This window comes from Pseudophryne corroboree, chromosome 3, assembly GCF_028390025.1.
Source record: "Pseudophryne corroboree isolate aPseCor3 chromosome 3, aPseCor3.hap2, whole genome shotgun sequence".
Classification (NCBI taxonomy): domain Eukaryota; kingdom Metazoa; phylum Chordata; class Amphibia; order Anura; family Myobatrachidae; genus Pseudophryne; species Pseudophryne corroboree.
The window spans coordinates 347,699,708-347,727,168 of NC_086446.1; the positions used below are offsets into that span (position 1 = coordinate 347,699,708).

General features: G+C 44.9%; 1 protein-coding gene across 1 annotated transcript; it reads left to right on the plus strand.

Moving 5' to 3' along the window:
• The first annotated feature begins 394 nt into the window (after nt 1-394).
• LOC135057775 (transcription factor CP2-like protein 1) lies at nt 395-26,759 on the plus strand. The gene is made up of 15 exons (XM_063963529.1): nt 395-548; nt 1,357-1,499; nt 2,931-3,007; nt 5,370-5,475; nt 5,775-5,881; nt 6,000-6,152; nt 6,289-6,399; nt 10,397-10,491; nt 11,593-11,647; nt 14,370-14,463; nt 14,641-14,731; nt 15,445-15,527; nt 22,859-23,004; nt 25,597-25,648; nt 26,405-26,759. Exons 1-15 carry the CDS (start codon nt 466-468, stop codon nt 26,440-26,442), a joined length of 1,434 nt encoding a protein of 477 aa, XP_063819599.1. The 5' UTR covers nt 395-465; the 3' UTR covers nt 26,443-26,759.
• The last annotated feature ends 702 nt before the right edge of the window (nt 26,760-27,461 follow it).

The window sequence follows — 27,461 nt, forward strand, 5'->3', positions numbered from 1 at the left end:
GTCTGTGTTATAAATTTCTTGTTAGTAAAGTAATTCACCTCCCTATCTGATAAGAGGTACTTTATATGTTCCTTATCACTATATGTATGCCTGCACTGTGTATCATTACAACATGTACTATAATTGTAGGATCTTACGGTTTATCCATGTGCTCTTTTACATATAAACAGCAACATCTGAGGGATGCCTCTAGGTTTGTGTATATATATACATAGACACTTTTACACACTCTCCCTGAGCACAGGGCAGCCTCGTCCCACATCAGCCAATTATAGCCAGACAAACTGTGATTACAGGTGAGGTTCAGCCAATCGCTGCGGCTTTCATGTCATCTATCTGCTCTATAAGAACAGTCTTGTGCTGTGAATGTCCTCTCTCTTTCACATCTTGGATTACTGCGTTTTACATTTGCCTCACCCAGTATTTTAACCCTTAGGTTCATTGTACTAATAAGAACAAGCTGCAATGCTGTTCTGGCACAGTCAACCTGAGCATTACTGGCCCACTCCTGCTGATCATTACCAAAGCTCACCTAATGCTATCTACAGGTAAGACCCTCTACAGGACCGAAATAGGGAGCGGGGGCTCGCAGAGCTAGAAGTGCTGGGTGTTGTTATGAGCAGTGGAAGATACATAAGAACACTGGTATTGGTTTGCTAATAGCATATATAGGTGATAGTAAAACATATATTGGATATCATTGTTTGTAAGGTGTTACATCTAAGGTTTGTTTACTGTCACTGGCTGTATTGAAAGATGTATTTTGATATATCCATATGATAGCATAGTGCATTTTACCAGAATGTTCTATTTAACTCCGAGTGTGCAATTGGGCTTGCAGATGTGACAGGCACAGCGATCTGACTCATACATACGTACGTACGTACGTACGTACGTACGTACGTACGTACGTACGTACATACTTGGGTCTACAAGGTGCATGATGGGTCATTTTCGTCAGTAGAATTATATGGAATATGCTAATATTGTCATATATGAAAGCAACATGCTAGGTTAACATGATGTGAAAACAGGAACCCAGAATAGATATTAAATTGTATTTTTTTTTTATAACAAGGACTAACATTGAGATTGCCGTGTTAGCAATAAATAAATGTGATATGATTATTTATAAAAATGAAAATCATTCCAATGTATTCATCTCCGATGGGGTTGGCCATGGATTAGCGGTGATTGCTTATATGAATTACTGTTTAGTGTTTTCTTACTACTGTTACTCTAACATTGAAAACATTACCATGTATGAAACCTTCTCATTCCTGTCTATGATGTATCTCTCTTACCCCCATTCTGTTGCTGTACATTACACTCAATGTTGGCGTGTGTTACTTACAGGGAGTCGATACCACTGCCTTTCCTGAAACAGGAGGACCAGCCAATACTCACCCCTTTGTGCCCAGCCTTCCAGTGTGTTCTATGTGTACCCAGCTCCCCTGCTGTGAAACTGCATGAGGAGACCCTCACTTACCTCAACCAGGGTAACTAATCCAACCTAACACACTAAACATAACTGTACACTACTCAAACTAGCATGTAAGAGAGGATTTCAACCTGGAAACTGTGCAAACCTCACATACTGATCATATCTTTTATACCATATAAGGGAATTATGGAATGTACAGTATGATATATAGATATCAGAATGGTACATTGACAGAATGGAGCTCTGCAGTCTGTTACTGATGAAAGGAAAGGTCACTGACTACAAGGTATCCCATTGCTGGGGGTGTCCACTGTCCATTGATGATTCTAAACCATTAATCACCGTTAAAACCATTAATCACCATAAAACTGATGGTAAAACCATTAATGTCACTGTGCAGGATCATTCTCTAGTATCTACCATCGATTTGTTTGTGCCACCACCATCATCGATGGTAACCATCAATGGTGGACATGCCGATGGCCATCACCACCCGTGGCTGTAACATATGAATGAGTCCGGTCCCTTGCAGGTTTTTTATTTTATTTTCAGTAACTTTCATTTATTGGGTTGTACATGCACCCCTGCTATATTTACTAAACACTTTGCTCTGTTTTTTTGTTGTTGCCCTTGGATGTGTTTGCTGTGCTTTGTTCTGTGCAGTATTTTACCACAGAGCAGGGATGTATCATACTGTGCCAGTGGAGAATTTGTCCATGGCACCCAATCAGCTTCTATGTATAATGTTATAGATAAATGTAATGTCAAAGTTGATTGGTTGCCATGAACAACTTCTCCATTGGCTCACTTCTCCACTCTTTTCACTGCTTCATGAATAGACCATTGTATAATAAAAATAACTCTGCCTAGGTTATACAAGTGTTTGTAGAATAACAATGTATGTAGGTAAATGCTGCAGGAGACTATGTACAAACCAATAAATAAAATTTATCTGAAGGTGGAAACCTCCTTTAAAAAGAAAGATAAGAACTGACACAAAGTCGCTGTAAATAATGTCGTCAATTAACCGAGGACCAGACAACATGCTACAAGTCCTAGCACATAGGCTAGCTGGCGATATTGGAACTTGTAGTTCTACCACAGCGGCAATTGTGATTTAAGGTGACGCACATACAGTCATCATTAACTCTTTACTGAGTCGGCCTACATGAATGAGTGTCTTCCTCTCTGGTGCTGCCATGGTCCTGCTAGAACCAGTTCCAGTAACTTGGGAAGCTAACAGGAAAGCAAATAAATCTGAACAAGGGCACATACTGTACATCACACACATTAGTTAATAAGTAGAACACATTACTCACACATACTTCTACCATTTCTCTCATCATTGTCACCTTTGTTTATATTTCACCCTGTGATCTGAACAGCATATTTTGTATACAATAGCTCCATTTCATTTGTCACTGCTCCACCTATTACTTCTGTGTGATATCTGATGTCTTTTCTGCATTGTGCGTATTGGCTGCAGGTCAGTCCTATGAGATTCGCATGTTAAGTAACTGGAAAGGGACCTGTGAAATACCTGAAGGTCGTCGGTTGCTAAAGGTCAGTGTATATGTATCTCTTTTCCAATCTATTTCTATACACTCTTGTAGCTATGTTTCAGTTGGTAGCAGATATAACAAAACTGCCCATACATGTTGCAGTCTGCTGTTTTTATCCAGGTGGCAAGTAAAGAATCAGTGTTCAGTAAAGCCACATAGGTGAAAAGGATTGGGTGGGAGCCGGAACACTTTATCAACACGTGCCGGTAGACGCTGTCAAAAGTTTACAGTTATGTAGCATAGTAATCCGGGGGAGAGGGACCTGGGACTGCACACCCTAATTACAAATATAATTAATAATCCATCTGATTGTGAAGAAAGCATTGTCTGTCTGTGCTTATTATGGGGCGTGATATAAAAAAAAAAAAAGGCAACATGATTTTGGTTTGTACTGCTATCATTTCTGTAGCTCTCATCTGACCGTAACAACAATAAGGTGAAATGTATGTTTAAATCCACACACAGGTATAATAAAAAAATGATGTACAGACATGTTGAAAAGGGGTACAGTTTGACATAAAAAAATCAGGTTGAGGAAGGGGAAGAAATATAAAAAAAGCAATTCGGTCTGTGCTGTGTCTCTGACAATGAGGCTTGTAGTGTACAACAAAGGTATTAATCTACATGCCTGTTTTTTTTCTACATCCTTTTTTTTTTTTTACATTATGCCATATTTATCATAGGCTGGGTGTAACACGCCGATGAATGCTGAATAGTAAAAAGGGCACAGGTCCTAAAATTTTGAAGAGGGTTTTGGGGTTGAATATTATTATACACAAGTGGAGAAAGAAGAGGGAAAGCAAAAAAGAGGGAGAAAGAGAAGAAAGGAAAAAAAAAATTCCAAAGGGGTGGGTCCCCGGGGTAGAAAGAGGCTAGATTAGGCTAAAAGATTAGCCATTTTATGTCAGATTGGGAAAGGGTGTTATGCAAGGCCAGCCAAGGACCCCATATTTTATTGAATGATTTGAGGGAGTGGTTGATAATGCTAGTCATATCATGGTCGCAACTAGGGGAGGCTAAGGGGGCATGCGCCCCGGGTGCAGAATCTGAGAGGGAGCAGAGATGGGTACTCTGCCTCCCCTCTTTCCTCTCAGCCCTAAGGGGCTACTTTCTGCCGGGTCCAAGAACCCTCGCTGCAGGTACCCGCTCCCCATCACATAAAACACTAATGAATGGGGCAGGAGTGGTGACCAATCACTCTCCAGCTGCTCCTTTTCATTTCCCAAGCATTGGTCCATGGCCACTCACACACTCCTATGCCTGTGTAAGCGATGTCTGCCCCCAGGCCTGTCCCCCAGCGCCTCCCCCTTCCCGCACGCAGCTCCACCAGAGAAGGACAGGGCCCTAAGGGGCTACCTACTGCCAGGTCCCAGAACCCTCGTTGCAGGTCCCCGCTCCCCAGTACCATCTATGTGGATTCCCGGGAAACCAACCCCCCCCCCCCCCCCATGCAACTAGAACACTTATGAATGGGGCGGGTGTGGCCATTCACACACTCCTGTGCCTGTGTAAACTATGTCTGCCCCCGGTCCTGTCACTTTCCCAAATGTTTATTACCGTGTTTTTGACATGGTTCCAAAGTGTGTATGCGCATGGGGGCGCCAAAATACTGCCTTGTCCCAGGTGCCAAAAATCCTAGTTTCAGCCCTGGTCATATACTCCAAATTATATACTGTATGTACCATATGCAAGATAGAACAATATGCAAGATTGGGGGGAGGCTGTAGTTGTTTCCATTATGGGTTGAATATATACAAAATCTTTTGTATTAATTTTGCACACCTAGTTACACCCCTGAATTCACAGGTAAATATAAAATTGGTATACCTGGTATGGTGCTATTTAGTTTCCTGCATATTTATGACTCGCTATCACACCCTCGTATGGTACAGCTCCGCCAGCGCGAGGGACTGATGCAGGCTCCAAAAGGTGGTCAGAACCGCAGAGAAGATCATCAGGGCAGACCTTCCCTCAGTCCAGGACCTGTACCTGTCCAGAGCTAAAAAGCGGGCAATGAAGATAGTAAAAGACCAGCAACACTCCGGCCACAGCATGTTTAACTTGCTTCCTTCAGGCAGGCGTTACAGGGCCGCGCACCCGCCAGGTCCACCAGAAGCCTCAAAAGTTTCTTTCCCCAAGCGGTCCGCCTGCTGAACTCCTGAACATTGACTGACTAGCCGTACATGTAACTAACTTGCGTCCCTACGGTATACCTATCTGTGTGACTTTACTTCCCCCCCCCCCGCCACCTGCTTATCTGTTACCTACTTGGCTGCTGTATAGCAAACCGAAGACAAATTCCTAGTATACGCTAGTTTACCTGGCCAATAAAGCTGATTCTGATTATTTTCTGTCTTGCGCAGAGTGTGGTACGAGTGGTTTTTCATGACCGACGTCTGCAGTATAGTGAGAGACAGCAGCTGGGGAGCTGGCAGCTGAGCCACCCGGGAGACAGAATTCTGGATATAGGTATGCTCAACTCCCTCATCACTCAAAGGAGAAGTATTCCATATTGACACAGAAGTGCAATAAAATCTGGCTCAGATTTTAAATTGACCATTTCAATCATTTTGGAGGCATTTTGTTATAGATAAATACTAACTGGGGATAGGTTACATCTATACTATACTATACTATAGTACTATACTATACTGTGATGGGTTTATGCATTTTGCATCTAAGAGAAAGCAGTGGGTGGCTTTTAGAAAGTGTTATATAACCGTCTTAATGTAATTTTGTTTATAACTCTGGCTTATGCTTCATTTCAGATGTACCATTGTCTGTGGGGGTGATGGAGCCTCTGGTGAATCCAAGTGCCTTGAACATCATTGAATTCCTGTGGGATTCCAGTAAGAGGACATCAGTTTTTATACAGGTGAGGACAAAGTTGCCATTAAGAAGGTTTGAGATGATGGGAATGAAGGTCTTGGAAAGATCTCTAGGAATGTGAGGGATGAAAAAGTCAAAACCAAGTTTCGCTCTTTCTATTTCAGGTTCATTGCATTAGTACAGAGTTCACACAAAGAAAGAATGGGGGAGAGAAGGGAGCCCCCTTCCGGATTCAGGTGGACACATATAAGTCAGATTCCCAGGGAAACTTTACAGATCATCTTTATTCATGTAGCTGTCAGATTAAGGTGTTCAAGGTGCTTACAACACGACACAACTATATTTTATCTGCACTTTCCCTTTCTCAGTGCTCCTGCGCTTTCTTTCTTTACCTATATTTTCTTCTACCATTCATTCGCTGCACTACTGACCATCCTCTCTCATCTTTCTCAGCCTAAAGGAGCAGATCGCAAGCAGAAAACAGATCGTGAAAAGGTGGAGAAGCGCTCGACCCTAGAACGTGAGAAGTACCAGCCACCTTGTGAGAGCACTGTCCTTACAGAGGTACCTATACTTACCCCCCCCCGCCCCCCCCCTTCTATAGTCACCTTTTGCAATTGCTCAGCACGTGTTGTGGTACTATATCTCACACTAAGGTCTACCGTTATTTATCACTATATATCACATAATTTCAATGCAATATATATTGAAGTTAAATAGAAATTCATGTACACTTTTCCGGCGATGCAATGCGAAAAGAGTCCCTCAGCGATCCTATCTTCAGCTGCCTTGGAGACATTGTGGTGTTGGATTCAGGTTCTGTGTGCGCACTGGCAGATCAAGGACAGGGGAAAGCGAGTGAGCTGGGGGCAGCGGGGAGGCAGCGCAGTAATTACACCATTGGATCAGTGACAGGGAGAAGGGCTGAGAGAGTCAGGGGGAGTAGATAGTGAGCAATCTGAAATAATAAGGCATATTCTGGGTCACTTCATTAACCTACACTATATGCTTTGCAGGAACCTCCAGATCACACCGGGAGCAGGGGCAATTTTGTTTCATTGCCTCTCCCTGGGCTTCTCTGATTGGCTGGCATTAGACAAGGGGGCGGAGGAGGATGGGGAGAAGGCAGACTTCATTGCTCTTCTCCCCTCAGCTGGCATCCTGAGAGGGCAAATTTATTTTTAGAAGTGAAATGGAAAGCTGAGTTTCCGTGCTACTAAGAATCCTCTCCCCATACAGGGGCGTTTAAGAGAGGAGGGGGTCCGTGTGCAGACTCCTCTCCACGGCGCTGTAGGTTCTGGCGTCTACTGTGCATGCGTAGGTCTCTGGAAACATGGTGCCTGCCATGGTCCGGAGACAAATTTTCTACTGTGCATGCGCTGCGGCCATTTTGGAAGTGATTTTTGCCGCAGTTGCTCTCACCACAACGCCTGTCGCGGGACTCTGGAAAGGTAAGTATAAAACAACAAGGGTACCGCATGTTGCACCCATGATAAAAACGCCTATGTATCCTGGCACTGTAACTACTTCTGTGAATAGCAGGAAGCAGTGACAAGCCCTGTTTTCGCTGAAAAAGGGCTTCTCACTGCTACATGAATAAACCCCTAAATTAATATATTTTTTTTAATCTTTCCATGTATTATCTAAGCAAGCATGACACAGGCAAAGGTTAGAGAGACTTAGATGAGGATCAAATGTGTATTTAACATAAATTCCATGACAACATACTGTAGTTGCTAGCAGTGGCGGATCTAGACTTAACTTTTAGGGGGGGGCGGTTTAAGAATTATGACTCCTCCCCCTAATCATAGCCCCTCCCACTTAGTAATGCCCTTCCCGTTCGCTGCTAAAATTTCCTATTGTTGCCATTACTAATAAAATGTTGCCAGTTAGTGGAGAGAACTGGTGATACAGACTGGCGAATCGCCATTCCTTCCATCAGAGGTGGTAGAGGCTAAGACAGTAGGGCAATTTAAACATGCATGGGATAGACATAAGGATATTCTTACAAAGAAATAAGGATCAGATAAGGTTAGAGATAAAAATAATGTGAAAAAAAAAAGGGGGCAGACTAGATGGGCCAAGTGGTTCTTATCTGCCGACAACTTCTGTTTCTACAGCACACAGAATGAGTCGAAATTCACATTATAGCACACTGTATGAGCTGAAATTCACATTATAGCACACTGTATGAGCTGAAATTCACATTATAGCACACAGAATGAGCCGAAATTCACATTATAGCACACAGAATGAGCCGAAATTCACATTGTAGCACACAGAATGAGCCGAAATTCACATTGTAGCACACTGAATGAGCTGAAATTCACCTTGTGGCACACTGAATGAGCCAAAATTCACATTGTAGCACACAGAATGATACGAAATTCACATTGTAGCACACTGAATGAGCTGAAATTCACCTTGTGGCACACTGAATGAGCCGACATTCACATTGTAGCACACTGAATGAGCCGACATTCACATTGTAGCACACTGAATGATCCGAAATTCACCTTATAGCACGCTGAATGAGCCGAAATTCACATTGTAGCACAGTGAATGATCCGAAATTCACCTTATAGCACGCAGAATGAGCCGAAATTCACCTTATAGCACGCAGAATGAGCCGAAATTCACATTATAGCACGCGGAATGAGCCAAAATTCACATTATAGCACGCGGAATGAGCCAAAATTCACATTATAGCACGCGGAATGAGCCAAAATTCACATTATAGCACGTGGAATGAGGCAAAATTCACATTATAGCACACTGAATGATCCGAAACTCACACTGTAGCACACACTGAATGAGGCAAAAATCAAATTGTAGCACAATGAATGATCCGAAATTCACCTTGTAGCACACTGACTGAGGCAAAATTCACATTATAGTACACTGTATGAGGCAAAATTAACGTTATAGCACACTGTATGAGGCAAAATTAACGTTATAGTACACTGTATGAGGCAAAATTAACGTTATAGCACAATGTATGAGGCAAAATTAACGTTATAGCACACTGTATGAGGCAAAATTCACATTATAGTACACTGTATGAGGCAAAATTAACGTTATAGCACACTGTATGAGGCAAAATTAACGTTATAGTACACTGTATGAGGCAAAATTAACGTTATAGCACAATGTATGAGGCAAAATTAACGTTATAGCACACTGTATGAGGCAAAATTAACGTTATAGCACAATGTATGAGACGAATGATGCAAAATGCACACTGAATGAGGCAAAATAATGCAGGGAGAAGAGAGAAACACACACACACCTCTACACACACACACACCTCTACACACACACACACACACACCTCTACACACCTCCTCATAGGTAGAGGCCTGGCCGGGTCCCGCCGCGGTATTGGGAACGGGTGGAGAGCGGTGCAGTGCGGCAGGGAACGTAGACAGAGAGCGTCTTGACGCGCGTACAGGGAGGAGGGGGCGTGCTCAGAACAGAGGCCGCTGTACGCACGTCAGGACGCTCCTCTCCTCCTCCGCCGCCGCGCTGCACCGCTCGTCAGACTCCAACCCGTTCCCAATACCGCAGCGGGACCCGGCCTCCATCCCGCTGCCGGTATATGTAGGGGGGGCATTCGCCCTAATCGCCCCCCGCTAAATCCGCCACTGGTTGCTAGGTGAATATACATTTTTAAATATCAGAATGTAAAAAATGTCAAAATCCTATTTTATAGGAATGCATATTCAACCCCCTTCCCACATTTAACATTTCAATGTTATCTTTTAGCAGAATGCGAGAATGCCTTCCCATTCTAAAATCAAATTAAATGCATTTCTGCATGTGTGAACAGTGGCCTATCTATAATGGGAGCAGTGTGCGCAGTGCACGCGGGCCCCTGGTTCCAGGGGGGCCTACACTGCACCAATTTTTTCCATACTTAACTCTCCAAAGTCCCCTCACATTTTGCGCATGTGCAGTAGGAAAAGCACAGTGAAAATGGCTGCTGCATCTTTTCCCCGGAGACCTGCGCATAAGCACTAGACTCTGGGACTGCGTTATGGTCTCCTAGTGACCCTAGTGCCCAGAGTCTCTGTGCTGCTGGCTAGAGAGGAGCAAGATGGAAACTGCACATGTGCCCCCACCGCTCTTAATATGCACCTGTATGTGAAGATGGTCTTCTGTCTTACCTCTACAAACAGTGGGGTAATTTTTCTAAGATGGGCGTTCTATTTAAGATGGGATGTTGCCCATAGCAACCAATCAGATTCCAGGTATTATCTTTTAAAAGGTGCTAGATAAATGAGAAGTAGAATCTGATTGGTTGCTATGGGCAACATCCCATCTTAAATAGAACTCCCATCTTAGTAAATTTACCCCAGAAAATCCACATAAAAGAAAAGGTTATACTCTTGTAGAAGCACACTTCTAGATCAAGCCATGTACTAAAGACAGGGCCTTTCCCTAAATGTGGGATGAGGGCAAACACAAGGACAGCATGTTTTAGAAGTAACTTTGTTATAATACAGGTAATACCAGTTTTGCTTTACTTATAGGATCAATTTTTTTTTTTTTTTTTTTGCAGTGCACCCCTTGGCCAGACATTGAGGTCTCACAGAGCCCCACCAGCACTCCCAGCCTGTGCTCTCCACGTACCTTCAAGGTGCCCACTCCAGAGCGGTAAGAGGAATAAAGTACTAGGGGCTTAATTCACAGATGTATGCAAACTTGATTTTTATGTGATTATATGCTGACTGTACGAGTCTAAGACGCACTGCGTTTGTGCCACAATGGTCTTGCGATGGCAGTTGCAGAGAGGATTTATATGCAAAGTGCTTGACAATCTGGAACTATTTGGGGGTGGATACGGGGAGAAATGGGAAAAACGCAGGTGTGTTGTGACCATTTTCCAAGTGTGTATCAGCCTGTGACTAATTTCTCATACGCAGCGGCAATGGCACTGATCTGCAACAGACACTGTGGGGTCTATTCATGAAGCAGTGAAAAGAGTGGACAAGTGAGCCAGTGGAGAAGTTGCCCATGGCAACCAATCAGCTGCTCCGTACAATTGTATAGTGTGCAAATTCGAAATGTTACTTCAATGCTAATTGGTTGCTATGGGCAACTTCTCCACTGGCTCACTTCTCCACACTTTTCACTGCTTCATGAATAGACCCCTTTGTCTTCAGACGCAGCCGTTGGGACTCACACAGCCGCCAGTGGGTATCTCAATACATATTCAGATGGCTGCGGCATTTGCATATTTTCACATTCACAGCTGCGGTGGTAGTACTGTACATCTCTGAATCAGGCCCTATATCTGCTCTCCAGCATATGTAGGATCCGGGTGTAGTACGGGTGACCGGCGGTCTCCTGACCGCCGGTCACCTTACCGACGCCGGGATCCTGGCAAGGAGGGGCGAGTGCAGCAAGCCCCTTGCGGGCTCGCTGCGCTCGCCACGCTGCGGGCTCGCTGCGCTCGCCACGCTGCGGGCTCGGTGGCGACCTGCGGTCGCCATGGGTTCTATTCCCGCTCTATGGGTGTCGTGGACACCCACGAGTGGAAATAGTCCCTGTTGGTCGGCATGCCGACCATCGGGATAGTGAGCCGTCGGGCTCACGGAGGAGGTCATGTGACTGACGGTCAGCCGACCTGCGGTCACATGACTACCACCCGTAGGATCCATATGTAGACAGCTGGAAAACAAATTCCTCTCTACTTCTTTTAGCCTTTTTCCCATCCATGTGATTAACAAGCTGTTCTGTGCGTTTCTACAACAGGATCTGTACATCTCCAGTATGTGCTTCAGACAGCTCTACAGAATGTGCAGGAGAGGTGAGTAGTTCTGTTTAGTACCTACCAAGCACAAATAAACAATTACGGAACATGTACAAAATGGGAGCTGAAAAAAGGTGCATTTTGCTTAGTTGGCTGAGATGTCCTTATATAGCACGGCAGCATCCTGGACGTACCCAGGGCCATCTTAACAGCAGTGTGGGCCTCTGGGCACAGAAATGCACTGGGACCCCTACCCATCCTCCAGCGGTAGGGGTGGGGGTTGCTATCAGCGGCAGCTTTGATGTCTGACGGGCGGTAGGGGGTGTTCTATCTTCCACTCAGCACGTAGGACCTGGAGCAGTAGTTTCTGCCAATCACTACTTTGCTGCACAGATGGGGTCAGAGGGAGAAAACTAAACTGTAAAAGTGGGCTTTGGGCGAAATGAAGGGTCCCTGGTACATGATTTCCAGGGTGGTAGGGGGTGTTTAATACATAGGGGAGTGGTGGATAGTGGAGTGGGATTATCACAGTATTAGAGTGGGATTATCACAGTATTAGAAGAAATGGAGCAATGGAGCAAATGACAGTTGACCATTTGAAATGGTCAACTGTCATTTGCTCCCATCCATTACCCATGCTCCCATCCCATGTTGAGATTTAAATATCAAAGACATAAAATAGGCTGGCTTAGTGAGAGAATAGAGTCTGAAGTTATAGAGAAGGAAGTCATCATCATAATGAGATTTTCTCCATTGGTATCTGGCATTATGGGAGTATATTTGCAGGTGGCCTGTATGGAGTTCCATGGCTGGGGTGATAAATGACAAAGCAGAGTTGAACTGGAGAGATGAGACAGATTGTATAGACTTAAAAAGTAATAGAAGGAGAGGGAATGGTCTGGGGGAAGGACTTCGGTGGTGCAGCCAAGGGAGAGTACGAAGGGTGTGTGATAAGTTTCCAGATGCACAAACAATATTATATTTACAAAGTGACCATTACACTTTTTCAAAGTATTCGCATGAGGACTGTATGCAAAGTTGCATGCGCTCAAACCACTTGGTGAAGCAGCTGGACCAGTCACAAGCAGGTATGTCTTCTACATGCTGGATGAAGGTCTCCACTGCTGCTTCGAATTACTCAAAATGAATCCCACGCATCTTGCGCTTGATTTATGGGAACATGCTCAGACCAAGCTTTTGTGGAGTTTCAAGTGCATGGATCCCGATGAGCTGTCTATCTTCTCTAACTGGGCACGGTCACCGTGGTGTCCACTTCAACTGTGGCCGCACAGCAGCAATATTGTCCTTGGTGATGGCAGACAAAGGTTGGCCACAGCATTCCTCATCTTCTAGGGACCGTCTCCCGTGCCAAAATTCTACAAACCACTCTAACACAGTGATTCGGGAAGGTGCCTCCTCCCCACAAGCAGCTTGCAGTCAGTCGAAACTCTCCTGCTGTCGCAGACCGCTATTGTATTAAATCTACACTGGCTCCCATTCCCCTACAGATTCCTCTTCAAACTCCTCACCCTCACATACAAGGCCATCGCTAATTCCACTGCTCCCTACATCTCCAACCTCCTCTCCCTTCATACTCCCTCCCGCCCACTACGGTCGGCTGATGACCGTCGCCTCTCCTCTGCCTTGGTCCCTGCTTCCCATGCACGAGTTCAGGATTTTGCCCGTGCTGCACCCCTTCAGTGGAACGCACTCCCCCGCTCCATTAGACTCTCCCCGACCTTGCAAAGCTTCAAACGGGCACTAAAAACCCACCTATTTATCAAAGCGTACCCCTCCAATGTATAACCTAGTCCTTTGGCTGCTCCTCCATCCCCCTGCCCCACGCCTTGAACATCTCTGCTTTGCTTGCATACTGCCATCAGGCTTCTACCTGCTTGCTTGCACCTCATGTCATCTGTCTGTCACCCCTCCCCACTAGATTGTTAGCTCTTCAGAGCAGGGCCCTCTTTCCTATTGTTGTCTAAGCCCTCTTCTCGACACATTTCAGTCAGCGACCATCTTTACCTGCTTTTTCTCCTGCTGGTAAAGGCTCCTCTCTATCTATGGCCGCCAGCCCCAAGTAGTACAATGATTACTCCCTCGCTACTTACATCTAAGCTGTATTATGTTTTGAGAATTGTGGTGCTCTTTGTTACCTGTACTCTATTTTTGTTATTTAATTACTGTTATGCTAAGTTTTGTCTCCCTGTACTGTCCTTTGTACGGCGCTGCGAAACACTTGTGGCGCCCTATAAATAAAATGTAATAATAATAATTGTAGTTGTAGAATATCATGGCTCTCCAATGGCCTCTGTTGAGCTCCATAACGAGTTTGCAAAGGAAGTGAACATGCTGACTTCTTCATTGCACAGCGGTGCTTATATACGGTTCTGTGCCATGACATTTCACAAGAACTATAGACAGAGATTACAGTTCACAACCAGACAGTCAGATTGTGTCTACTCTACCTATGCACTGCTCATCTGGAAACTTATTGTACACACCTCGTATGAATCAAAAATGACCTTGTTGGTCACCAGATTATGAAGTATAGGTGACTGAGACATCTCTGTAGGAGAGGACTTGTTAAAGGAGAACAGGAGATGCATTAATATAATAGAATGTAAACATACACGGTTGAGTCACATTATTATGACCACCAGCTAATAGCCAGAGTAACCGCCGAGTGCAGCACGGACAGCAACTAGATGGGCTGGGGGTGACTCAATAAGGGGATGGCATAAATGGCGTCTTATGTTCAGGCGGTCTGTCTCCACAGAGTCTCAGTCCTACTGCCTCCATCAGTGATACCCAGCAATGGCTGCTCAGAAACCGCTTCTCCAATTACTGCCGGACATTTTACAATTTCACAGGTACTGGGGTTATCATTTTGGGTATACCTCCCAACTTGTAAGACCAATGGCTATCTGTAAGTGCCATGAACATTATATGTTTTCCATCAGCGATGTAGTATATTGTGTTTGTAGCCATGTGCACTAATTAATCATGTGATTGAGTGTTAACTTTAGTTTTATTGCTTTCATGTTCAGGGGCGGATCTCTTGAAGCTGTCTCGCAGGGACGTTACTCAGATCTGTGGTGTAGCGGATGGCATCCGACTGTCTCATGCACTGGCAGCAAGGTGTGTATATTCAGCACTAGCTAACAGATATATTAAGCCTGGAGAAGTGATAAAGTGGAAGGTGATAATGCATCAGCCAATCAGCTCCTAGCTGTCAAGTTACAGGCTGGGGGGAGATATAATAAGCATTGAAGAGCCTTGAGAAGTGATAAAATGGAGAGTGATAAAGTACCAGCCAATCAACTCATAACTGCTGTGTCACCAGGGACGTGTGGTGAGCTAATTGGCTCAGGAGGCACTGGCTAGCACCAGAGACAGATTTACACACAATATGAGCCAAAGGGTACTTGTAGGCATTGTACACAGGTGCAGCAATATATACTGCAGGAAATTTGTTGAGTTTTACTCCAGAGTTTTGGCTATAAAAATGATTAGAATAATGCAAAGAAGATATTTCAAACATATTCTTGGTATTTTTCATATATTTTATCCAGTCAAAACTCTGACACAAATGTTAGTGTAACAGGAAAGGCTCTGCCTCACCCCACCGCACGTAACTGCGTGCCACAGGCTTAGTTTGAAAAATCACTCTCCACTTTATCACTTTTTAAGGCTTAATACATCTGCCCCTTAGGTGTGCAGAGTAGGAGCCCACTATAACATGTAAGAATCCGCAGTAAGTAGTTAATAGAGTCAGTTATGTGGTAATGTAGTCTAATTGTATATATGTGATGTTAGGAAATAAAAACGTGACTATAAATCTTTATCCACAGGTCTGTGCGTCCTCGTCTAACATTATATATCTGCACAGAGTCTCTGGTGAAGAACCAAAATACTTCAGAGGGAAATGAGAATGGTAACGGTTGTAGGAAAGACTGTATAACAGTATTATGTGATTTTGTGTGAGCTGTTCAACAGTAGTGAGGAACCTGTTACATTGTAAGTGTTCACATATTGCTCAAAAACTTTAGGAGTAACAATATTACCCACTGACAACCCCAATATTATCACCAGTATACAGTATATTGTTTAATACTGTCACCAGCAATAATCAGTACTATGAACAGTTCTAGACTCCTACTGCCACTGGTGGAAGTAATGCCAAGTAACATCACCTGAACATTGCCTAATAATGTCACTTAGTGCAGAACTGTGTTGTCCTCTTTGTCCCCCTTCCTAGTGACAGTCACAGGGCGCATTATATATACAGCAGGCTAAGCCTAAGTTGTCTTTTCTCATTTCACACACATACTGTAGGCGACCAGACAGCTCAGTGTTCATATGTATGATAAAAGATGACCACATAAACATGGCATTATAAACATGCCCAATAATATGAATTGATAAGATCACTATTATTCATCATGATCATTTTGTTGTAATTTCTGCAAATCTTAATACCAAAAATAATTTCAAATGTGAGTAGTCATAAGCAGGCAGTAAAAAGAGTGTAATCCTTATAGGACGTTTGACAACTATACAACACCTGACCCCTCACCCCAAGAGGTAGCATTGAATGCCATATTGGGAATTTGATGGCCTTAGGGCCTAATTCAGACCTGATCGTAGCAGCAAATTTGTTAGCAGTTGGGCAAAACCATGTGCACTGCAGGGGGGGCAGATATAACATGTGCAGAGAGAGTTAGATTTGGGTGGGGTGTGTTCAACCTGAAATCTAAATTGCAGTGTAAAAATAAAGTAGCCAGTATTTACCATGCACAGAAACAATATAACCCACCCAAATCTAACTCTCTCTGCACATGTTATAACTGCCCCCCCCCCCCCCTGCAGTGCACATGGTTTTTCCCAATTGCTAACAAATTTGCTGCTGCGATCAACTCTGAATTACCCCCTTAGTCCCAACATAGGGGGTAATTCCAAGTTGATCGCAGCAGGAATTCTGTTAGCAATTGGGCAAAACCATGTGCACTGCAGGGGAGGCAGATAATAGGATTTTGGTACTTACCAGATAAATCCTTTTCTTTGAATCCATAGGGGGCACTGGAGTACTCTTGGGATATGGACGGTTCCACTGGAACTAGGCACTGAACAGTTAAACTTTGACTATACCTCCCCTCCATATCCCAGAGTACCTCAGTGTTTTTTACTGAGCCGAACTGGAGATATAGAGGTTGACAATGGAGAAATACATATAACAAAACTGGACAACAATAAAGTTGACACCAACAAAAAATGACAACTAACAGTTGACACCAACCCGACAGAATTTCTAATTTGAAGCAGTCGGTAAGAGTGTGTTACCATAATATTCCCTGCACTTACCACAACCAGGTAATAACTGCTCTGGGTGGGCGTCCAGTGCCCCCTATGGATTCAAAGAAAAGGATTTATCTGGTAAGTACCAAATTCCTATTTTCTTTTTCATCCACTAGGGGTCACTGGAGTACTCTTGGGACGTACCAAAGTTTCCCCCGTGGGCGGGAGAGCTATTTGGCACTTGTAACACTAAACGGCCAAAGCTAGATGCTGATGCCGCAAAAGTATCAAACTTATAAAAGCGCACAAACGTGTGCACTGATGACCATGTAGCCGCCCGGCAAAGCTGTGTCGTAGAGGCTCCACGACCAGCTGCCCATGAAGTTCCAACAGAACGTGTGGAATGAGCTGTTACCGATGTAGGCGGCTGTAATCTAGCCTGAAGATAAGCCTGACGTATGGTCAGTTTTATCCATCTGGATAGGGTCTGCATAGAGGCTGGCCAACCCCTCTTGGCAGCATCATAGAGAACAAACAACGTATCCATCTTACGAAGTGTAGACGTTCGAGACACATAAACGCATAAAGCGCGTACCACATCCAGAGTTTCAGAATGTCCTAATAACACAGGAACTACTATTGGTTGGTTGATGTGAAAAGATGACACTACTTTTGGTAAGAAAGCGGGATTCGTCCGAAGTTCCGCTCTGTCATCATGAAACACCAAATATGGTGGCTTGCATGACAAGGCACCCAAATCTGAAACTCGCCTTGCCGAAGCCAAGGCTAGAAGAAAAATTGTTTTCCAAGTGAGAAATGTAATATCCACCTGTTGTAAGGGTTCAAAATGAAAAGACTGTAAGAAATCTAAAACCAGATTCAAGTCCCATGGCGCTGTAGGTGGAATGAATGGAGGCTGTACTCTGAGGACACCCTGCATAAAGGTGTGTACTGATGGCAAAAGAGCCAATCGTCTTTGAAAGTAAATTGACAAAGCAGATATCTGCACTTTTAGTGTGGATAAACGTAGACCTCCATCTAATCCCATCTGTAGAAATAACAAAAGACGGGATAACTTGAAAGTTGAAGTTGGAAACTTCCTGGCTTCACACCAACCTATATAGGCACGCCAAATTCTATAATAATGAGCTGCCGTAACCGGCTTCCTAGCTCATAACATGGTTGGAATGACTGATTCTGGAATGCCCTCTCTTCTTAAGAGGGCGGTCTCAACAGCCACCCCGTCAAACGCAGCCGCGCTAAATCAGGGTAAAGAAACGGACCCTGTTGTAACAGGTCCGGACGTAGTGGGAGCGGCCAAGGATCGTCTGCGAGTAATCCGCGAAGATCCAAAAACCAAGCTCTCCGTGGCCAATGAGGCGCCACTAGTATGACTGTGACTAACTCTCTTTTGATCCGTTTTAGCAATAGAGGGAGCAGCGGAAACGGTGGAAACAGATATACTAGACTGTATGGCCACCTGACTGTGAGAGCATCCACCGCCACTGCCTCTGGATCTCTCGTTCTGGATACATACTGGGGCGTTTGATGATTGTGGTGAGATGCCATCAAGTCCACCTGCGGGTAACCCCACCTCTGGACCAGCATGAGAAATACGTCTGGATTTAATGCCCATTCTCCTGGATGAAAATCCCGACGACTGAGATAATCCGCCTCCCAGTTGTCCACTCCCGGAATGAATACTGCCGACAATATGACCTGGTGGTATTCTGCCCAATTGAGGATTCGAGCTACTTCCCGCATTGCCATGAGGCTTCTCGTTCCGCCTTGTTTGTTGATGTATGCGACCGCCGTCGCATTGTCTGATTGCACCTGGACTGCCTGAGCCTGCAGCATGTGCACTGCCTGTCGTAACGCATTGTAAATTGCCCGGAGTTCCAGGACATTTATAGACAGCAATCTTTCGTGATCCGCCCAGAGACCCTGGAGCTGAAGATTCTGAACTTCAGCTCCCCAACCTCTGAGACGTGCGTCTGCCGTGAGAATTATCCAATTCCAGGTGCTGCACTGTTTTCCTGCGGTTAGATTCTGTACCCTGAGCCACCAGAGTAGAGACACTCTGGTCCTTGGAGACAACCTTACCCTGTGGTGAATCTGTAAGTGCGAGCCCGACCACTGTGCGAGCACATCCAGTTGAAAAGGATGTGAGTGAAACCTTCCGAACTGAAGTGCTTCGAAAGCCGCCACCATTGTGCCTAAGAGGCGAATGCACAAATGAACCGAGACTGTGCGTGGCTTGAGCACTAATTGTACCAGATGACGAATGACCTGTACTTTCTGTTCGGGTAGGTAGATCCTTTAGTCTACCGTATCGAGAATCATACCTAGGAATTGAAGTCGTTGGGACGGAACTAGATGTGATTTCTTGAAGTTGACAATCCAATCGTGGTGAATCAGTACATTGTATGTCAGCAATGCCTGTTGAAGGAGGATTTGTTGAGACGGAGCTTTGATGAGTAGATCGTCCAAGTATGGAACTATTATCACTCCTAGAGATCTGAGATGAGCTATCATCACAGACATCACCTTGGTGAATACCCGAGGCGCTGACGAGAGGCCAAACGGTAGAGCCTGAAACTGGTAATGGTTCTGTCGTATTGCAAACCGCAAAAACCTTTGATGAGGAGGCCAAATCGGAATGTGTAAGTACGCATCCTTGAGATCCAGCGCAATCATAAACTCCTGTGGCTCTAGACCTGCAATTACTGATTGTAGAGATTCCATTTTGAATCTGTAGTAAGTGACGTACTGGTTGAGGCCCTTTAAGTTCAATATTGGCCTGACCGAGCCATCCGGCTTCGGTACCACAAACAGACTGGAATAATAACCCTGACCCTGTTGGTGCACAGGGACCGGAAACCAAAACTGCTGCGTCCAGCAGAGACTGAATGGCAGTCTGCAGAATCGCCCTCTTGTCGTCCAACAGAGGCAGTCCTGTCCTGAAAAACCGCATTGGCGGGAGACAGTCGAACTCTATTTTGTAACCTGTTAAAACTAGATTGCGGATCCACCCATCTGTGGACGTCTGAAGCCATGCCAACTGGAATGACTGAAGACGTGCTCCTACAATAGGAGAACCGAGATGGGCTGGGAGCCCGTCATGCCACTGGCTTACCGGTGACTTTAGTATCCTGACGAGTAGTATTGGCTCATTGGAAACTACGTCCCCGACCTCGTCTACCTGGTGTGGCCGTTCCCCTGCCACGCCCGCGAAAGGACTGAGGTGTAAAAGATTTGAACGCCGGTCCAGAATATCTTTTTCTAGGCACTGTTGGAGGAAATGGTAAGAAAACCGACTTCCCTCCCGTGGCCTCAGAAATCCATTTGTCCAATTCAGGACCGAATAACTTCTCGCCCTTATAAGGTAATGCTTCTATTCCTTTTTTGACCTCTGTCTCTGTTTGCCAAGAACAAAGCCAGAGCGCACGTCGTGCTGTGACTAGTGATGATGAAAGGCGAGAAGTGAGCTGACAGACGTCAGTAGAAGCTGTACATAAATAGTCAGCCGCTTCCCAGATTTGATCAGCGAGAAGTATAAGATGATCATCAGTTAAGGCAGATCTGAGTTCTGTTATCCATACCATTAGAGCTTTAGTTACCCAAATGCCACTCAACCCAGGTCTAAGCAGCACTCCTGCCGCTGTATACATGGACTTCAGCATAACCTCTATTTTACGGTCCGAAGGGTCCTTGAGTGTAGTTGCAGCTGGTACTGGTATGGTTAATTTCTTTGTAAGTTTAGTCACAGATGAATCCACCAACGGCGGATTCTCCCATGTAGCTGTCATAGAATCTGGAAACGGATAGCTAGACCTAAATCTGTGAGGTACAGAAAACCGTTTATCCGGATTCTTCCTTGTTTCTAGTAACATTTTATTAAGAGATTCTGACACAGGAAAACAAATTGGAATTCTCTGTCGTTTAGTAAAAACGACCTCATCATTTGTCAGAGGCTCCTCAGTTTCTGTAAAATTCAGAGACTGACGCACTGCTCTGATGAGATTATCAATACCCGGCCTGTCAAAATCGTCACCATCTGATTGCTGGTCTACTTCGCCCTCCTCACCCACATCTTGTACAGTGAGGTCTGGTGAAGAATCATCAGACAGTAACATAGCAGAAACCGGTAGTTTATAAGAAAAATGAAACTTATCCACTTTAGTCAAAGAGGATCTGGACCTTTGGTAAGGCTGAGACCCCTCACGAAGTTCTAGCGGTCTCGCCCTAGATTCAGATCTTGCCGCCTCTCGCTCCTGCCGAGAGGCGGCCAACTCTGATTGCAAACCAGCTAAAACATCTGCTAATATAGCCCATGGCGGGTCCGGGGTAGAAACTGGATTTGGAACCGGAGCAGGAGTTGTATTTGTTTCGGAATTTACCACACATACTTTACATGTGGTAAATCCGTCAGGTAATACACCCTTACAGACATTGCAGAAAAACTGCTTCTTAGACTTTGCTGGTGTCTTACTCATTATGTAAATAATAATAAAAAAAACACACAATATAAATACAAAGACAAGAGAGAGAAACCTGTGCGACTCGGTAAATAGTACTAAGGTGTCTCTATATATCTAGCCAAGTGTGCCAGTAATATGCCTGATCCCAAAATCCCCCTAACACCCCTGCGCCTTCAATGGTGGAGAGATGTATTACAGGAAAATCTGGAGAGAAACAGGAAAAACAGGAAGCATGGTTTAATATGTCCCCATGCTCACAGAATATCACAAAGTGCAAACATTTAACTTATGCAGCAGATTATACTTAAATGTATATATGCCATCCTGTTACTTATCTATACAGCGCTGCTGGCTCTGTGTTAGACCATACACCCTGGATAAAGAAGTGTGTGCCTCCCTCTCTCCCCCGTGCCCCGTGTACCGCTACTCTGTATCCGGAGACCGCTGCTATGACTCCGGAAGTGCCAGACGATATGCCGCATGGAGCCGTGGAGCGGCTATGCACCAGCGTGGCTGAGCGCGGCGGGAGAGGTGTTCACAGCGGCGCTGAAAGCGGCGGCGGGCGGCTGCGGGCAGCGCACGGCATAATACACAGACACAGTAATCCCACACAGCGGGACGGCAGCATGAGCTGACCGCCCCAAACACATACCTGGACCCTGTGGTGAGGGCAATGATGGGGCTTCTCTGCAAGCACTGTCAGCCTTTTACTGCAGGTGTCATGCACGTGGAAATGAGGGAGCTCTTCTAGAGAGGTCCGACACCCACAGCTGCATCAGCAGCTTTCACTATCCCAAACCCTCGCCTTCTTGGAAGGGGGAAAGGGATGTTTTCAAAAATAATCAAAGAGAAAAATCAATAATTGTGGATCCACTTCCACAAGCCTAGTTGCTCTGTGAGCACCGAAAAAACACTGAGGTACTCTGGGATATGGAGGGGAGGTATAGTCAAAGTTTAACTGTTCAGTGCCTAGTTCCAGTGGAACCGTCCATATCCCAAGAGTACTCCAGTGACCCCTAGTGGATGAAAAAGAAATAACATGTGCAGAGAGAGTTAGATTTGGGTGTGGTGTGTTCAATCTGCAATCTAATTTGCAGTGTAAAAATAAAGCAGCCAGTATTTATCCTGCACAGAAATAAAATAATCCACCCAAATCTAACTCTCTCTGCAAATGTTATATCTGCCTCCCCTGCAGTGCACATGGTTTTGCCCAACTACTAAAAAATGTCCTGCTGCGATCAACTTGGAATTACCCCCATAGTGAATTAAAATTAAGGATATTTTAGTTAGATGACAAAAAACTAACATCTGTAATTCATTTAAAAATGTGTATGACAGCAACAGAAATGTCAGGTATCTTCTCTTCGTTCACATTTATTTGAAGCCTACCACCAACTTAAAATTCATTAATTTTTAGGAAAAGTGGGTGAGGTACATGAGCTGTAGAAGACCTTAAGGTCACTTGACTCTTCTCCTTTCCCCCTGACAGCACTGTATCAGGAGATATACCTGGAGGATGTGACTGCAGGTGAGCTGACCAGTAAGCTGGCGGACCTGTTCACTGTCCCAGCAAACCACATCTTACGGATCTCCAGGACTGGCCCTCATGGGATCCATATATTGCTGAGTGACATGGTAAGTATTCAGGGCCTGATTCAGAGGTGGATGCAACTCCCATCGCAACTGTGATACCATACATGGTGGTTTTGCAAAAATATGGTAACGTTGCAGTTGCTGAGATTTGTATTGAGATGTCCGCACAGTCACACAGTGTGTCAAATCCGCCGCTTGCATACAAAGATGCACCATCGGAAGCACGTCAGTTGCGGCATCGATTATCTGAGCAATCCTATGTAGCGTGTCTTTCGAAAGGAAGCACCTGGAGCCAATGTAACTGCGTACACAGATGCAGTCACATGCTCCAACATGCCCCAGATCTAGCGACAGACCTTGGTAATCCATTGTGACATTTGCGCAGTGCGACTCAGACCATACCTCCTAACTTTTGACTAGGGAGTCAAAGACCCGCAGCCATTTTCCCAGTGATTTTCCTACTGGCGCCGCGCCATTTGCCCAGTGATGTCTGCAGTGCTGCTATGCCACAGGATGCAGTAGGATATTTAAATTAATGGGTGCAGGGTGTGCACACTGCACCCATTATAAATACACCAGTGGAGTGCTGGTATGACGATATATGTATGCTTGTGTATATATATATATATATATATATATACATACATACATACTCACATACACACACATACTGTACCTAAACTAATTTATTTATATCAGCAGTGCAGCAGGCAGCAGGAGTACACCACACCTCAGAGGATCATTCACCTTAGGAGGATCAGGCCTCCTTCACTGAGCAGCCTGCTCAGCAGCAGCGGTCACTGTGCTGCTGATTCTTTCAGAGCGCGTGGTGATACCGAGGCGCCGCCTCTGTGACGTCAGAAATCCTGACATCACTGTATGCAGTGCAGGAGGGCCAGGGCTAGTGAAGCGAACCTTCCATGCTGCCAGTGCAGAGGTAGGGAGTGAAGGAAGGTCGCGGCGGGGTAGGGGGAGAGGGGGGCAGACAGCCTTTGGCATGCTGATGTAGCAGGAAAAATATTTTACTGTCTACAGCAGCAGAGGCTTTAGGCCTATTGTGATGGGAGGGCCTGGAGCTGCAGCTTCATCCACCCCATTGGTAATCTGGCCCTGTCTCTGATAGGTGCAGGGTTTGTGGTGCACACAGGCCCCTGATTCCGGGAGGCCCAAACCGCACTCCCTGCACCTATTCACAATACTAAGCTCTCCGTCAACACCGCAGATCTCACCAGGACATGGCACCGACATTATAGATTGGAGCATGCGCAGTCGACTCTGGCAGGACATGTGCTGTTGGGGGGGGTCATACATGAAGGCTGCACATAGGTCTGTCCCTCTATTGATCCGTGACTGGAAGGAAGGATCAGTTAGTCCCTGAATGCTATGGGCATGCTCCAACCTAAGGAAAATACACAGTCAAAACTTACTGGAAGTGATTTAAGTGCCTATTTATCATTATATATTTGCGGGATATTCCAAGAAAAAAATACGTTTTTATGGGGTACCCATTCGTATTTGGATTCTCACAGATATACTATGGAGGAATCGTGGCAGATATCTCCAATTTCTGGCCAAATTTGTTTTTTTTTTTATCATACCTGCATTAAAATTTCGGATCTTGATAAATATTCCCCATTATGTTTCTTTGAATCGATACTGAAAAGTCTAAAGGGATACATACAACTTGTCAGCACTCACAGTGGTGAGAAGCAGTATGAGGATCCTGAAAAGGAAGACACCGCGATGTTGGCTACATGAAGCATTTTATGTGCGCCGACAGTACAACTGCAAATATGATAGTAATTCATTATGTTTAGAGTTCTACTGCCAAGTAGCCCTGTAGCTGTAAGTAGCCCACCTTCCCCGGTTCCCACAATGCTTGTTGAAATTTTGATAGTTTATAAGCACATTGTATCCTGTTTCATATGCATCCCAGTACATGTCCATTCTGGTAATCACACAGTAAAAATAATAGTCCTTTTAGAAAGCCAGGGATAGGTTGTGTCTACAGTATGAAAGACTTTGTGGCTGCCCCATCCGGGAGGGAGCAGCCAGGTCTGCATGACAGGGTGTAGCTTATTTATTTATTAACGGTTTCTTATATAGCGCAGCAAATTTCGTTGCGCTTTACAATTAGCATCGGCATATGTATGGAAAAGCAATCGCAGCCCCACCCACTGCTATATAATACACAGATTACAGGCTTTGTAAAGCGGGGACGGGGCTACGATGACATGAGTTAGCACAAATCACTTCTTCGCCCCGCCCATTGAACAGGTAAGTGGATGGCTGCGACCGGGAGTGTGTAGCTGCGGGCAGGCAGGTGGGGGATGTGGACAGGTGGATGCTGGCTATGGTAGACTTGCCACACGGTTTTTGGGAGCCCCCCGGCCATTCCAGGAGTGTAGGCGAGTATGTGTGAAAGTCTACATAAAAGACCAAAGAGCAGAAATACAAAAAGGAAAGAGGAACTGGATTCGGCTCAAAAGCAAATTATATATTACATGTTCTTTTACTGTGAGTACTGATTTATATAATCCAAATGTGTGTTGCTTTTTAGATATTGTGCAGGTTTCATACAAGTGTGATAAATGTTCTTCAACTGTGTCTAATTTGCATTTATTTTGCCCCCAGATGGTGAGGAATATGCCTGATGAATCTTGCTTTACTGCTACACTTCAAAAATGTGAGTCATGTGACATGCAGCTCCCTGAGCGAGCAAATTCCTCATACAAGAGCAAGTACAGGATGTTGCAGAAGAGGCACACAATAGTTTGGAATATATATCATAAACTCCAACACCGCTGAGCTGAAAATCGCTACAAATAAGGGAAGGGACGTGTTTATGAGCAATTTTACTACTGAGGGCTCATGCAACTTCAGTGCCCTTGGGCCCTCACCAGCCTTAATCCTGCCCTGGTGTATGCGCAGTAGACTATGGCAGGGCATGCGCTGGCAAAAGGGAAGGTATATAGGGATTGTATCAGGATCCCGGCGCTTAGGACGCAGTCAGTCAAAATACCGACAGCGGCACCATTACATACCTATTTGGTAAATAAACTACTCCGAACCTCCCTAACCTTCCCTTCCCCATTGCCTAACTCTAACCCTCTCCGCAGGCTAAACCCTAAGCCCCCCTCCCAAGCAGCCTAAACCTCCCCTCCCCCCGTGTGGCTTACCAGTGCAGAGTTCCGGCAGACCTTGATTGGGATTCCTGCATTCGTGATTAAAGCGCAGGCAATTCAATCCATGTCAGGGTGCCGGAATTGGCATTCTGAGCTGTCAGGATTCCAGCGTCAGTCTTCTGACTGCCGGAATCCTAACCAGGTCCCGGTATATACAGTATGTGTTAGTAACAGGTCACCCAAACTCTGAAAAGAGAAGCCACATTTATCTACAGTAACTGACTTTGCTTTATTGTCTTTATTTTCTCCATATACAGTGCAAAATCCTGATGGGTATCACTGTATCCTTCGATAGTCTTGGTGTGCAGCAACACTGTATCTACAATATAAACATCAGTACCAATCCCAGGCGGGAGGCACGCTACAACTTCAGACAATGATGTCTCAAGTGCATGGAGATAGTCAAGGATCAGCATCAGAGCAATGCAATAAACAGTGGAAACTTCTGCTGGATTGTAAAATAAGTCTTTCTAAATAGTATTCTCCTAAGTGTTTTAGCCTGACTGCCATAGACTGTAAGTCATTCCCTGTTCTGGTGTAATAAATAGCACTGGTTCCGAATGAAGGCACTGCCAAACCAAAGACAGAGTGAGGGGAAAAAACTGCATTGTCTACTGTGTGAAGTTTTTTTTTTTTTAATATCTATGTATATAAATATTTGTAATAAAACTTTCTTAGAAAATTGTGTAAGTAATTTTGTGTAAACACATTTTAAAAGTTCATTTAAACATGCAGCTGACATGATGATATGTATAACCTCCTGTACAATACTAGCTGCTGTAAAATATATCACTGTATTTGACAAGCAGTAATTTCACATTAGTCCACGGGCATTTTAACGGGATCCGGTCTGAAGATCGACACTATCTAGGTCGACAATGTTTACGTCGACCACTATAGGTCGACAGTCACTAGTTCGACAGGGTTTCTAGGTAGACATGTGCTAGGTCGACAGGTCAAAAGGTCAACATGAGTTTTCACATGTTTTTTCTTTTTTTGAACTTTTTCATACTTAACGATCCACGTGGACTACGTTTGGAACGGCAATCCGAAGCGGTAGCGGAGCAAGGCACCTTGCCCGAAGCATGGCGAGTGAAGCGAGCCATGCGAGGGGACACGGTGCACTAATTGGGGTTCCCGGGCACTGTACGCAGAAAACACCACCAAAAAAAATAAAAAAACCATGTCAACCTTTTGACCTGTCGACCTAGCACATGTTGACCTAGAAACCCTGTCGACCTTCCAACCCGGTCGACCTAGTGACTGTCGACCTATAGTGGTCGCAGGGCCGGTTCTACACCTTGTGGCGCCCAG

Bases quoted from the DNA above. Each gene is read 5' to 3' on its own strand.
- LOC135057775 (XM_063963529.1), top strand. From the start codon at position 466: ATGCTGTTCTGGCACAGTCAACCTGAGCATTACTGGCCCACTCCTGCT. The intron at 3,008-5,369 runs GTCAGTGTATAT...TGTCTTGCGCAG, and splicing joins AAGGTCGTCGGTTGCTAAAG to AGTGTGGTACGAGTGGTTTT. The intron at 5,476-5,774 runs GTATGCTCAACT...GCTTCATTTCAG, and splicing joins AGACAGAATTCTGGATATAG to ATGTACCATTGTCTGTGGGG.